The sequence below is a fragment of the Leptonychotes weddellii genome, chromosome 8, assembly GCF_054177405.1.
Source record: "Leptonychotes weddellii isolate Sample4059 chromosome 8, ASM5417740v2, whole genome shotgun sequence".
In the NCBI taxonomy this organism is placed as follows: Eukaryota; Metazoa; Chordata; class Mammalia; order Carnivora; family Phocidae; genus Leptonychotes; species Leptonychotes weddellii.
In genome coordinates, this window is record NC_138376.1 from 46,509,405 (window position 1) to 46,521,831 (window position 12,427).

The 12,427-nt window shown below is 35.8% G+C and overlaps 1 protein-coding gene across 7 annotated transcripts in view; it reads left to right on the forward strand.

Moving 5' to 3' along the window:
* The window catches only part of PHF3 (PHD finger protein 3), an 84,533-nt gene that overhangs the window by 62,004 nt on the left and 10,102 nt on the right, over positions 1 to 12,427 (forward strand). For all 7 annotated transcript variants that reach the window (XM_006747756.3, XM_031018643.2, XM_031018642.2 and 4 more), the window contains 6 exons: positions 2,827 to 3,010; positions 5,704 to 5,851; positions 5,934 to 6,090; positions 7,621 to 7,737; positions 9,435 to 9,566; positions 10,556 to 10,691. In XM_006747756.3, the coding sequence (XP_006747819.2) occupies positions 2,827 to 3,010; positions 5,704 to 5,851; positions 5,934 to 6,090; positions 7,621 to 7,737; positions 9,435 to 9,566; positions 10,556 to 10,691 (874 nt within the window). The remainder of the gene's footprint in view (positions 1 to 2,826; positions 3,011 to 5,703; positions 5,852 to 5,933; positions 6,091 to 7,620; positions 7,738 to 9,434; positions 9,567 to 10,555; positions 10,692 to 12,427) is intronic.

Sequence of the window (12,427 nt, forward strand, 5' to 3'; positions counted from 1 at the left end):
TTCTTTATTCTCCATCCTTTTGTCTGCTATATCACTAATTCTCTCATCTGCCTCATTTATCCTAGCAGTTAGAATCTCCATTTTCGATTTCATCTCATTAATAGCCTTTTTGATTTCTACTTGATTAGATTTTATTTCTTTTATTTCTCCAGGAAGGGATTCTCTAGTGTCTTCTATGCTTTATCTTTATAATCGTTATTCTGAACTCCAGTTTTGACATCTTACATCCATACTGATTAAGTCCCTAGCAGTCAGTACTGCCTCTTGTTCTCCTTTTTAAGGTGAGTTTTTCCATCTTATCATCTGTCCAGAGAAGAATAGATGAACAAGAGAATAAAATACTAAAATGGCAATAATGACCTCAGAGAAATATACACTAAACAAGTTAGAAGAGACTGGAAATGGGGGGGGGGGGAATATATATATATATATATAATCAGACAGGTGAACAGAAAAGAGCAATACACTGGATCCTGTGTGTATTTTGGTTTGTTTGTTAGAAGACTAGATCCCAAAATTTTAAAGAAAGAAAAACTTATATATGTACAAAAATGAAATTAAATACATTGAAAGGATAGAATGTAACTGTAAAAATGAAAATTAAAAGACAAAAAAAGTACTATAAACAGACAGGTGAACAGAACAGAGCAGTACACTATATCCTGAGTGTATTTTGGTCTTTGTTAGAAGAAACTACATCCCAGAATTGTAAGGAAAGAAAAACTTATATATCTATAGAAAAATAAAATTAAATACAGTGAAAGGATAGAATGTAACTGTAAAGATGAAAACTTAAAAAAGTTTAACAAAAAACAAGAAAAATAAAAAAGAATGTGATCAGACAGGTGAAGAGAACAGAGCTATACACTAGATTCTGGGTGTATTTTGGTCTGTTAGAAACTGCATCCCAAAATTGTAAAGAAAGAAAAACTTACATATATACAAAAATAAAATTAAATACAATGAAAGGGTAGGATGTAAGTGTAAAAATGAAAATTAAAAAGATTTTTAAAAGTTGATAAAATAAGAAATTGGTTGAGAAAGGAAAGAGAAAAAAAATTGAAAGACTAAAGAATCATGGGAAAAACCATGAATTCTGTATATTATTTTCCCCTAGTACTGGAGTTTTGCAGTTCTCTATGATTGGTAAACTTGGTGTTAGCTGGATGTTCTTGCTGATCTTCTGGGGGAGGGGCCTGTTGTGCTGATTCTCAGGTGTCATTTTCCCAGGCAGAATTGCACTGCTCTTGCCATGGGGCCAGGCTAAGTAAGTGGCTCTGGATTGCTGTATGTGACTTTTGTTTCCTGAAGGTTTTCTGTGCTGCTTTAGAGGATGAAAATGAAAATGGCAGCCTCCCAGTCTCCAGCCCTAAAACCCAGAACTCCCCCTTCCCCCTACCCCAGTTCCTCAGTGTGCCCTCAGGGAAAAGTAGTCAATCACTCTGGTCTCCCTGGTCTCTGGCTGCATTCTATGCTCACCCAGACTGTGACCAGCATTTCTGTTTCATGGCACGTGACCCTGTTTCGAGTCTCCAAACCCTACAGACTCCTGCAGCACCCTCCTCCCCAGGGAGGGGTCTCGGGGTGGTTCTGCTGTTTGCTGGGCCCCTGCTCAGAGGTGGTCACCTGACCATGCTGCAGTTCGCAGTATATGGCAACCATGAGCTGAGAGCCCACTCCTGGGCTCCCTGATTGCAGCTGGCTTCCCTGCTCTGATGCCTGGGAGCTCTGCCGCACTCAGGCACCCCCCGGTCTTCCTGTGACCCCCGAGGATCCTGAGACCACACTGTCCCACCTAGGTGCTTTGCCATCTGAGCACCTTTCAGGCAGGGATGCCCCTCATTGGAGCAGACTTTTAAAAGTTCTGATTTTGTGCTCTGCTGCTATATCACTTTCTGGTGCTGGCTGCCAGAGGCTCCCTCCCCCTACAGCTTATCTTCCCATATATCACCTCAGATTCACTTCTCCACATCTCCTACCTTGCAGAAAGTGGTTGCTTTTCTATTTGTAGAGTTGCAGCTATCCTTTTCGTAGACCTCTGGTTGAGTTCGCAAATGTTCAGAATGACTTGATAGCTGTCTAGCAGAATTCCTGGGACCAGATGAAACTAAGGTCTCCTACTCCTCCACCACCTATGGAAAAACTTCTCCCTCTCTTTCAAACACTACCATGATGTGATTAATTACTTTAAAGGCTCTTAGAATTCTAGCTCACTAGTAGTTCTTTGTTGGTTATAATTAGGATAAGAGTAGCAAGTATCCTGATGGTTTGTTCTACTTTATGGAAGTTAAAATTGCCAATTGATACTGTGAGAATTTAAGTGATAAACTTTAGTATATGTGCTGCCGAAGCGAGCACTTAAGTGATAAACTTATAGGTGGGTGTGATTTCATTTGTTTTAGAAAATAGTGTAAAACATAGATACCTATTTGTCCACAATCTTTCCCTCCTTTTTCCGTATCTACAGCTAACTAAAAGAACTCTTACTTACTATCTTATATCTGATTTTTTTTTCTAATATCGTTACTGGGAAAATGGTATCCAAGTTTTTTAGTTCTCCTTTATAGGCTATTATGTGTTCTGCAGAATAGGTGCTTAACAAATGGATTTTGAATGAGAGAGTAAAACTCCTTTTTGCTATTAATTGAGAGTTATTTTTGTACATCTTAAAAAAAAACCTTTAAATACTTATTAGGCTAAAGAATATAATGTTTGCTATCTTAATAGATTGTAATAATAATTAGGTTTAATTTTTTTCATCCACATACTCTTGAGCCTTGCTTTAGTAGTTTTCATTCTAATGAATTAAATACTATTTTTTCCAAGGAATCTGGTGAAGGCAAAAACTCATCAGACTGTAGAGATAGTGAAATAAAAAAATGGCAGCTAGCTCCTCTTCGAAAGATGGGACAACCAGTTTTACCTCGGAGATCCTCAGAAGAAAAAAGTGAAAAAATGCCAAAAGAGACTACAACTGTTATTTGCACAGGAGAAAAAGGTTCCAAACCAGGTAGTAAGATTAATAAAAATTATTATGTATTATAAAGTTATATTTCATACACTGTCAATTAGTGTATTTTAGGGAAATTTAACCATTTTAACATTTTAATAGCAATAAAAATAGTTTAGGTGATATTTCTTGAAATTAAAAACTATTGCTCTAAATTCTGGGAAGGGCTAATGAACTTAGTAAGACCCCATCCTCATGGCACTTAAACACTAATAGGAGAAGACACAATAAGTAGACAAAATGGTGTGCTATTTTTACAGCGTTTAGGCACTGTGAAGAAAAAGTAAATGGGGTTAAGAGTCACAGTTGAGGAGAGTGGTGGAAGTTTGTTTTAGGTAGGAGGAGGTAAATTGTGAGGTGGGATTTGAAGGGATGGGAACTTTTTTTTGGAGGACTAGGTAGAGTGCAGTCTCAAGGTTTCAAGGTAGAATCAAGCTTGGTATTTGAGGAGCACGAGAGCCACTGTGGAGTGGTTAGACAGTAATACATGGGATAGAATGATGGTTGAGATGAGTTCAGAGAAAATTATGTGGGAACTTTGAGGGCATAACAAAGAGTTTATATTTTATTCTGAATGTAATGAGAAACCTTCAGAGGATTTTGTACAAGGTAATGATGGGTTACTTTCGTTTTCCTGTGAAGATTGGATTGGAGGAGAGTAGGAGAGAACGAGGATAGTTAGGAGTCTGTAGTATCCTAGGAAAGAAATGATGGTAGCTTGGAACAGAGGTAGAGTGGAAGAATCAGAAATGGTCAGATTCCGATATATTTTATAGTAGAATTGGCAGAACTTGCTGGTGGATTAGTTATAGGTAGGTGAAGGCAAGAGAGTCTTAGCAGAGGATTAAATAAATGGTGCCATTTATTGAGAAAAACAGATTTGGGGAGGAAAATTGAAAAATTATGTTTGGGTGTTTTAACTTTGAGCTGCCTTTTAGATACCCAGGTAAAGATGTTTGAGTAAACCTTTGGCTGATGAGTCTGGAGCTTAGAGAAGACTTAAAGGGGTGGTATATAAACAAGGGATTTATCAGTGCATAGTTATTTAAAATCATGTACTAAGATATAAACAGCTACAAAAAAAGTTTGATAATGAAGAGGCAGAAGCACAGCACTTGGGGGGCATATCAGCGTTAGAAGTTGAGAAGACAAGAGGTTCCAGCAAAGGAGACTAAAAGATGGTCTGTGAGGTAAGAGAACTAAGGGACCATGATGAAGTTTCAAGAAGGAGGGAATGATCAATTCAGTGTTGTCTGGACATCTAATAAGATGAACACAGATCCTATGTGATTTAGTGAAATGGAAATCATTGGTGACCTTGACTAGAATGGTTTTGGTGGAGCACTGGGGATAAAAGCCAGTTGTACTGGTTTATGGAAGAATGGAAAGCCAGGAATCAGAGATCCTTATTAGTGTTTTAAAGAATTTTGCTGTTAAAGGGAACAGAAATGGTGTGGTAGCTAGAGGGATATGGGAGGTCAAGAATTTTTTAAGGGAGATATAGCATGTTTGTAGGACTATGGGAATGATCCAGTAGAGAGAGAGAATTTGATGATGTCTTTTAGGGGCTCAAAATCCATGAAGACCAAGAGGGGTTGGGATTTACATAGAAGGGTTGGTCATAGAAAAGGACAGCTTATCCATTTTAATAGTAGGGAAGATGATTGTATATGGTGGGAGAGAGGGTAGATGCAGGTAGGTTAGATTTGGTGATGGGAAGATGTGATAGCTGTCATTTTCCTGTTTTTCTTAGTAAAATATGAAGTGAAAAAATCAAATGAGGTTGAAGTTGGGGAAGGAGGTATTGTTGGTTTGAGAAGAAAGGAGAAAAAAGTCTAAAATAGATGTTTTGGGAGGTGGAGAGCAGATTTACTAGGAAAACTTAATAGGATTAGGACAGCAGATTGTTATCTACTTCAGATTTGTGGTTATAAATTTAAAGCGAGATCTGTTAGCATCAGTGTTTATTTTTCTCCAGTTGCCTTCAGCTGTTTGTAGGCTATTTGGCTTTTATCGGGGTTGTAGTTTTGCAAATGCAGATGTTTAAAGGAGAGAGGATAAAGGTGTTTAGTATGCAAGAGTGTGGTAATGTTGGACTGTCAAATCAAAGTTGGTTATGTGGGAAAATGACATGAATGATAAAAATGATAGATTTCAGAATTGTTGGGGCAGGGAAGGGGGCGGCGTGGGGGGGGGGCCTGGCTAGCCTAGTCAGAAAAACATGTGACTCTTGATCTTGGGGTTGTGAGTCAGAGCCCCATATGTGGGGTATAGAGATTACTTAAATAAGCTTAAAAAATGGGAAAAAAATAAAATAGGAAAAGGGCATATGCGTTTCATAGCTTTAAGCCACTTTTTAGTCACTTAATTTGTCATTAAAATTCATTTAAATTAGAATTTCTTTTTTTTAATTGAGATATAATTGGCATATAACATTATGTTAGTTTGAGGTGTATGACAATGATTGGATGTTTATATATTGCAAAATGATCACAATAAGTCTAGTTAACGTCTGTCACCATATATAGATTAGAATTTTAATGTCAGAAATATTTCAGTATGGAATATGGGTTCTGATCTTATTTCTAAATAGTGATTTTTAATCAGTCAGTTTTGTTTATAAACTTATATTATGCATTAAAAAGGAAGATACCTTTTTAAAAACAATGAGTTTTGATAATTGTTTAAATTAGGGGCTCATGAGAAGCAAGAGCTAAAAAAGAAGAAAATTGAAAAGGGAATGCCTAATATGCATCCTCCTGCTACGTCTACTTCCAAGCCTTCTGCAGATCAGATCAGACAAAGTGTCAGACATTCTCTTAAAGACATTCTTATGAAAAGGTAACACACATTATTATTATACAAGATTAAATAATATATGCTTCACATATTTGAAGAATAATTGAATTATTCTAATTTTAAGACTTACAGACTCAAATTTGAAGGTACCAGAGGAAAAAGCAGCAAAAGTTGCCACAAAAATTGAAAAAGAGCTTTTCTCTTTTTTTCGGGACACAGATGCTAAATATAAGAACAAATACAGAAGTCTGATGTTCAATCTGAAAGATCCTAAAAACAATGTAAGTATGTTTTGTTCATGTCTATAGATATCTATGCTTCCAGCTTTTCTGAATACATTGGAATTTAAGATTATAATACAGTAGATCTATAATTTATTTCTTCAAGTGAGACTGTCATTTTAATAGTCATTTGCTACTGAACTGAGTTATGAATTCTACATAGTGGTAACTAGTGTTATATAATGAGTGTATTAAAATATAAAATACTAAGTCTGCCTTAACCTGATTTATGTGAATTTTCTTTGCTTTATGTCCCTTATTTAATCCAACTTATTAAAAATTCATTCATTATATATTCTTTAAAATTACTATTAAGCCAAAATTCATAACAAACACAATATTGCATATTGGTACTTCTGATTTAAATCTAAAAATAGAGTAACAGTCCTTAAGAAAATAAATTACATTTAGGTAAAAAAGAATACTATTTTAAAACATTCTGTTAATTTAAATATGATTTTAATTCTAAATATCTTTTAGCAGGGCGCCTGGGTGGCTCAGTCATTCAGCGTCTGCCTTCGGCTCAGGTCACGATCCCAGTGTCCTGGGATTGAGCCCCTCATCGGGCTTCCTGCTCAGTGGGAAACTTGCTTCTCCCTCTCCCACTTCCCCTGCTGTGTTCCCTCTCTTGCTCTCTCTCTGTCAAATAAATAAATAAAATCTTTTAAAAATACATACATACATACATAAATATCTTTTAGCAGTGAAGCAAACATTACTTGAACTGTTAATCATTTCCTGGCATTTCTTGTTTGGGACTTAGAGGATATCTAAAAACTGTGTAAAACTCCTTGTATATTTGCTTAAGTTTTATAAGATTTTCACATAAGTGGTAACAGTTCGTCAGTTTGTATAATGATATTTGCAATAGATAGTATGTGAAATGAGGTATTTCCTTGAGGTATACTAACAGCTACTTAAGAAAAATCTACATGTACAATCCGTCATCATGGTCTAGGGGATCAGATACATTTTGAATTATGTAGTCTGGAAGCTTTTCTTCAGTTAGTAAACATTTATTTCCTTTAGGTTTCTTTCTTGCAATGGGTTCTTTGCTCTGGAGTCCCCTCTAAGCCTGTTAGAACTTAAACATATGAAATCTTAAAAATATGAAAGACCTCACATTCAGTAAAGTTCTTTTATGCAGTACCTTGCTATACTACAGGTTGGCTAATAAGACAGAGTGTGTGTCCTTGGGAATACTCTGAGAGTCTTTTTTGGTGGGGGGGGAGTAGGGAACAGAGTCTCAGTACAATTTTTGGATAGACATAATGGTTCTACATGCTTCTCCACTGTGTGTTGATTTTCATATGAAAGATATATTTTGCTGCCTTAGATGATAAATTCCTAGAATACAAGGCTGTCAATAAATTTCTCTGTAGTAGATAATATATAAATCATTAAACATTTGTAAATCAGGTTTCAGAACTGATTTTTTTATTACATCTTTATTTATTACAAGTTTTTATACAGCATTTCATTTTAAAAATGTTTTTCTCCTCCTTCATTCCCATTTTTAAATATTTGCAGATATTATTTAAAAAAGTACTGAAAGGAGAAGTAACCCCTGATCATCTTATAAGAATGAGTCCAGAAGAACTGGCTTCTAAAGAGTTAGCTGCATGGAGACGGAGAGAAAACAGACATGTAAGATTATCTATGAATATGGTGTTTGACTATATCAGAACCTATATTTTTCAGCCATAGGGGGAAAATTATATATACACGGAAGTAATTTAACACAGAATGCACAGTAATACAAACTTCCTGTTCTGTGCTTCTTATCCCCCATTAACTGAGTTCTTAAAATTCAGTTTTTGTTTTTCTTTGTCTCTGCTGCTTTTTTCTCATTTTTTCCAGTTATGAGAGTACATAATTAACTTGTATTTTGTTGTATTTTGTAAATCAGAAAGATGGGAAAATAAGCACATCTTAATCACATCTGTACTTTTCAAGAACACAATTTGAAGGTATTATGAATATTGGTAATTTGTAGCACTAGATTAAGTCAGATTGAAAATTTTATAGGTGTATAATTCCTTTCTAGTCATAAGTTTCAAAAGCCAAAAGCTCAGAAAAACAAGGTTTTCTTTCCCTTACACATTTATTGATAAAACCTGATCCAAATTGTCATGTATGAATGTTCATATTTGGTGTGGGCTTAAGTACCTCAGCCCCAGCTCATTGAAGTGTTATATAACATAAATAGTATGTGCACCATAGTCCATTTTTAAAACTAAAAAATTCTGAAAGTAACCAATGCCAAGAGTTTTCATTTGGGGGTTGTGAACTTTTAAATACCTTTAAAGATTAAGTGAATATGACTTGGGGTTATTGTGACAGTGGGATGACCACGTTATCTACTATTTTGATTACAGTGGCCTCAGAATATTAGCTTTTTATGCTAGAAAATACTGGTTACTTATAGTTCATATGAACTGTATGTGATTTACCTGATTCTAAATACTTGCATCTCAGGCATTAAGCCTCCATGTAGGTCTTTTTCCCAAACTAGTTTGAAGCATGAGGCCTTGATTTGATATATTATACTTATTCATATAATTCTTCCACTTTCAACCTGTGTAATTTTTCCTTTTATGTTGAAAATAGTATCACCTCATCTTCTTTCCCTCCATATCCCAAATATGTACATGGCTCTCTTCTGCTTTGAAACTGGCTGCAAGTACCATCTGCTTTGGAGACCAGCTTGTTCTTTAGGGCATGTATCTGATTTCTTTCTTTAAAGGGTGATTTGCACCTAACAAAGGCAAGATTAATGACCAGACCCATCTTTACCTTTCTTAACCCATTCCACTCTTGACTACTTTTCAGTAGTTCTTGCTACACTTGCTTAATATTTTGTTGCCAAGTTTGCTCAACTAAATTATCACTGTCACAAAGTATGCTTAGTCAGGAGATAGCTGACAGGGGACTACCTGATAATTTTTGGTGTTTGAATAAACTTCCATTATTTGGGGGGATGTTAAGAACATCAAGTTAGGAATCTGAGGAAGATATTTCTCATTTTCCTGGTGGCAGCCGGTAAAAAACTAAATCAGAAAGCAGATAAATACCATGTTTCAGCCCTTTGCAAATTACATTGCACTTTAGTTGCCTCTGGTTAAGTTACATGTGAACTTCTCAAGGCTTATAACCCCAGCACTTAAAATAGTCTCTGGCATTTGTAAGCACTCAATATATGTTTGTTGTTTGAGAGACCACCTAAAGATTAAAAATTATCTGTGATGTTGCTTTCATTTTTAGATAAGCTGTTATTTAAAGCTGTACATTTGGAAATATGTGTAATTTAATTATGAAGTGTTTCTTTAAAATATTTCCTTTAGACCATAGAAATGATTGAGAAGGAGCAGAGAGAAGTGGAAAGACGACCAATCACAAAAATAACTCATAAAGGTGAAATTGAAATTGAGAGTGATGCCCCAATGAAAGAACAGGAAGCAGCCATGGAGATACAGGTAAAAATAATAAAAATGTCATGTTTTGTAGTGCTCAAAACATGAAGGTTCAGAAAAGATTTGTCTAAAATGTTCTTAAAGGTAAAAGAAGAATTTTTAAAAATGTATATATTTTAAAGTAGTTCATTTTATTGGTTTCATGGTTTTTTTGAGTGTTTACAATATTGTTTCTCTGGTTGTAGTGTGCAGACCATCTGCATCACAAGCACTGTTAAAACACTTGTTAAAATGTAGATTCCTGGGCGCCTGGGTGGCTCAGATGGTTAAGCATCTGCCTTCGGCTCAGGTCATGATCCCAGGGTCCTGGGATCGAGTCCCGCATTGGGCTCCCCGCTCATCGGGGAGCCTGCTTTTCCCTCTCCCTCTGCCTCTCTCTCTCTCTCTCTGTCTCTGTCTCTTATGAATAAATAAAATCTTAAAAAAAAAAAAATGTAGATTCCTGGGGTCTCTGTGACTTGGTGAATTCTTTAATAGGCCTATAAATCTGTAAGTGCTTCTTAGGTAGACTGTGGTGTGAGAGCTTGGTACAGCTTTTCTTATTTTCAAATATCGGTGAGGAAATAATATGAAATCTTGTTAGAGGCCTTAAAGAATGATGTCTGAGTTTTTGCTCTACTTTAAGTAATAATTAGTATCTAGCATTTATTTTTTAAAGAAATAGTGAAGGGGGGGCACATGGGTGGTGCATTTGGTTGAGTGGCTGACTCTTGGATTCACTCAGGTGGTGATCTCAGGGTTGTGAAATTGAGCCCTGCGTCAGGCTCTGTGCTCAGTATAGAGTCTGCTTGAGATTCTCTCCTCTCCTTCTGCCTCTCCCCCACCGCTTGCTCACTCGCTCTAAATAAATAAAATCTTTAAAAAAAAAATAGTGAAAACCTATGAATGGAATAGTTTTCATTTTAGAAAAAATCAATATGAAATATAAGTTGATTTTAATAATTAGGGCCAAACTTTGCTAAATTTTTTTACTCATTTTTTTTTTTTTTTAGGAACCTACAGCTAACAAGTCATTGGAAAAGACAGAAGGAATTGAAAAACTAAAAGAAGAGATTGATTCTATGTCCAAAGATACCACTAGTCAACACAGACAACATCTTTTTGATCTTAACTGTAAAATTTGCATAGGTAATTGGAAATTTTTCTTTCTGAAATGTTGCTTTCATTTTGAAAGAGAGATACTTGTATTTGTACTTTAAATAGGTTTTTGTTTTCTCTGAATTGGGGGTGAGGTACCTGCTCACTCCCTTTGAGGAGTAGCACATTTTTTGAGTGGTAGTCTTCAGAGTTGAGTTAATAGTTTTATACTGTGGTATGGTTTGTGATCTAGAATTAATTATACTATCTAAGATCTGAACTTAACAACCCTGGGGCAAAAGGCTAGAATTTAAGCATTAGAGTAGGCATCAGAAATGTTGGGCAGTTGTGATGGTACTGTCATTTATTAAGTGAAGGAGTAAAATAGCATTCATATTTTATTATCATATATAACAAATGAAACAAATCCCAAAATACCTTTTCTCTGGCATTCTTCTATTTGGTCATTCATTCAATAAATATTTATTGAGTTCTTGCTGAGCACTTTCTGGTGCAGGGAATATAGTGGTGAAAAAGTCAGATCTTATCCAGGCTTTAAGAGAAACTGTAACCTAGTGGGAAAGACAGGCAGGTGATGATTTGGATTACAGAAGTACAGTTATAAATGTATTTAGCTAGCAGAAAGACCCAGCCTAGACTGGGGCATTGGGGAGACTTGGCTGAAGAATTGACATTTAAGCTGAGTCATGAAAGTTGAAAAGTAAGCCTGCAAAGAGAGAGGGGAAGACCATTCTGAATACTGGGAATGGCATGAGCTTGAAGTGAATTCGAGAAGAGGAGAGAGGCACATCATTTGTTTGAAGAGACAGATATTTAGAGATCACATCTTGTAATATCTTTTTGCCTTTCAAATTTCAGATTGTGACTTCTTAGTAGTAGTGAAATCAGTTTAGTAAGTAGTTAACTAGCATTTCAAAAACAAAGAAAAACAGGGCGCCTGGGTGGCTCAGTTGGTTAAGCGACTGCCTTCGGCTCAGGTCATGATCCTGGAGTCCCTGGATCGAGTCCCGCATCGGGCTCCCTGCTCAACGAGGAGCCTGCTTCTCCCTCTGACCCTCCCCCCTCTCATGTACTCTCTCTCATTCTCGCTCTCTCAAATAAATAAATAAATCTTTAAAAAAAAAAAAAAAACAAAGAAAAACAAAATAGAAAATACCACAGTGAACTGCACTTACAAAGATGAGTACCATTTTGTGAGACTTTAGTTTCAGTTACTTTTATAACAAAAATACATATATACACATACACATACATATATATACACACATGCATGCACACACACACCCACAGAGATGTGAGTGTGTGTATGTAAGTAATGGATCATGAGATAAAATATTACTTTATAGATCATGATCAGAAATGCTGAAAATCTTTTGTAGCTGCATTGAAGATTTTGGTCTTTTATCTAAGAGCGGTGGATGGTGACTAAAGGGTTTCTTACCAAGGGAATGACATGATCAGATGGGAATTTTATGAAGATCTGTCTCTGACTTTGAGAAGAGATTAGAGTGGGAGAAGCCAGGAGAGGAAAGAGGGAAACTGCACAGGCAGCCTTTGCAGTAGTCCAAGTAGGAGATGAAGATAGTTTTGATTAGAGTGATTAGAGTGGTCATTGGAGATAGAAATAAGTGGAGGCTTTGAAATACTCACATTAGGTAATATTGATAGATGTTGGAGGTTGACTAGATTTAGGGCATAAAAAATGGGGATGTATTAAGGAAGAATTTAAATTATATTCAGTTTATTGTTAAAAATAGAGGATCAAG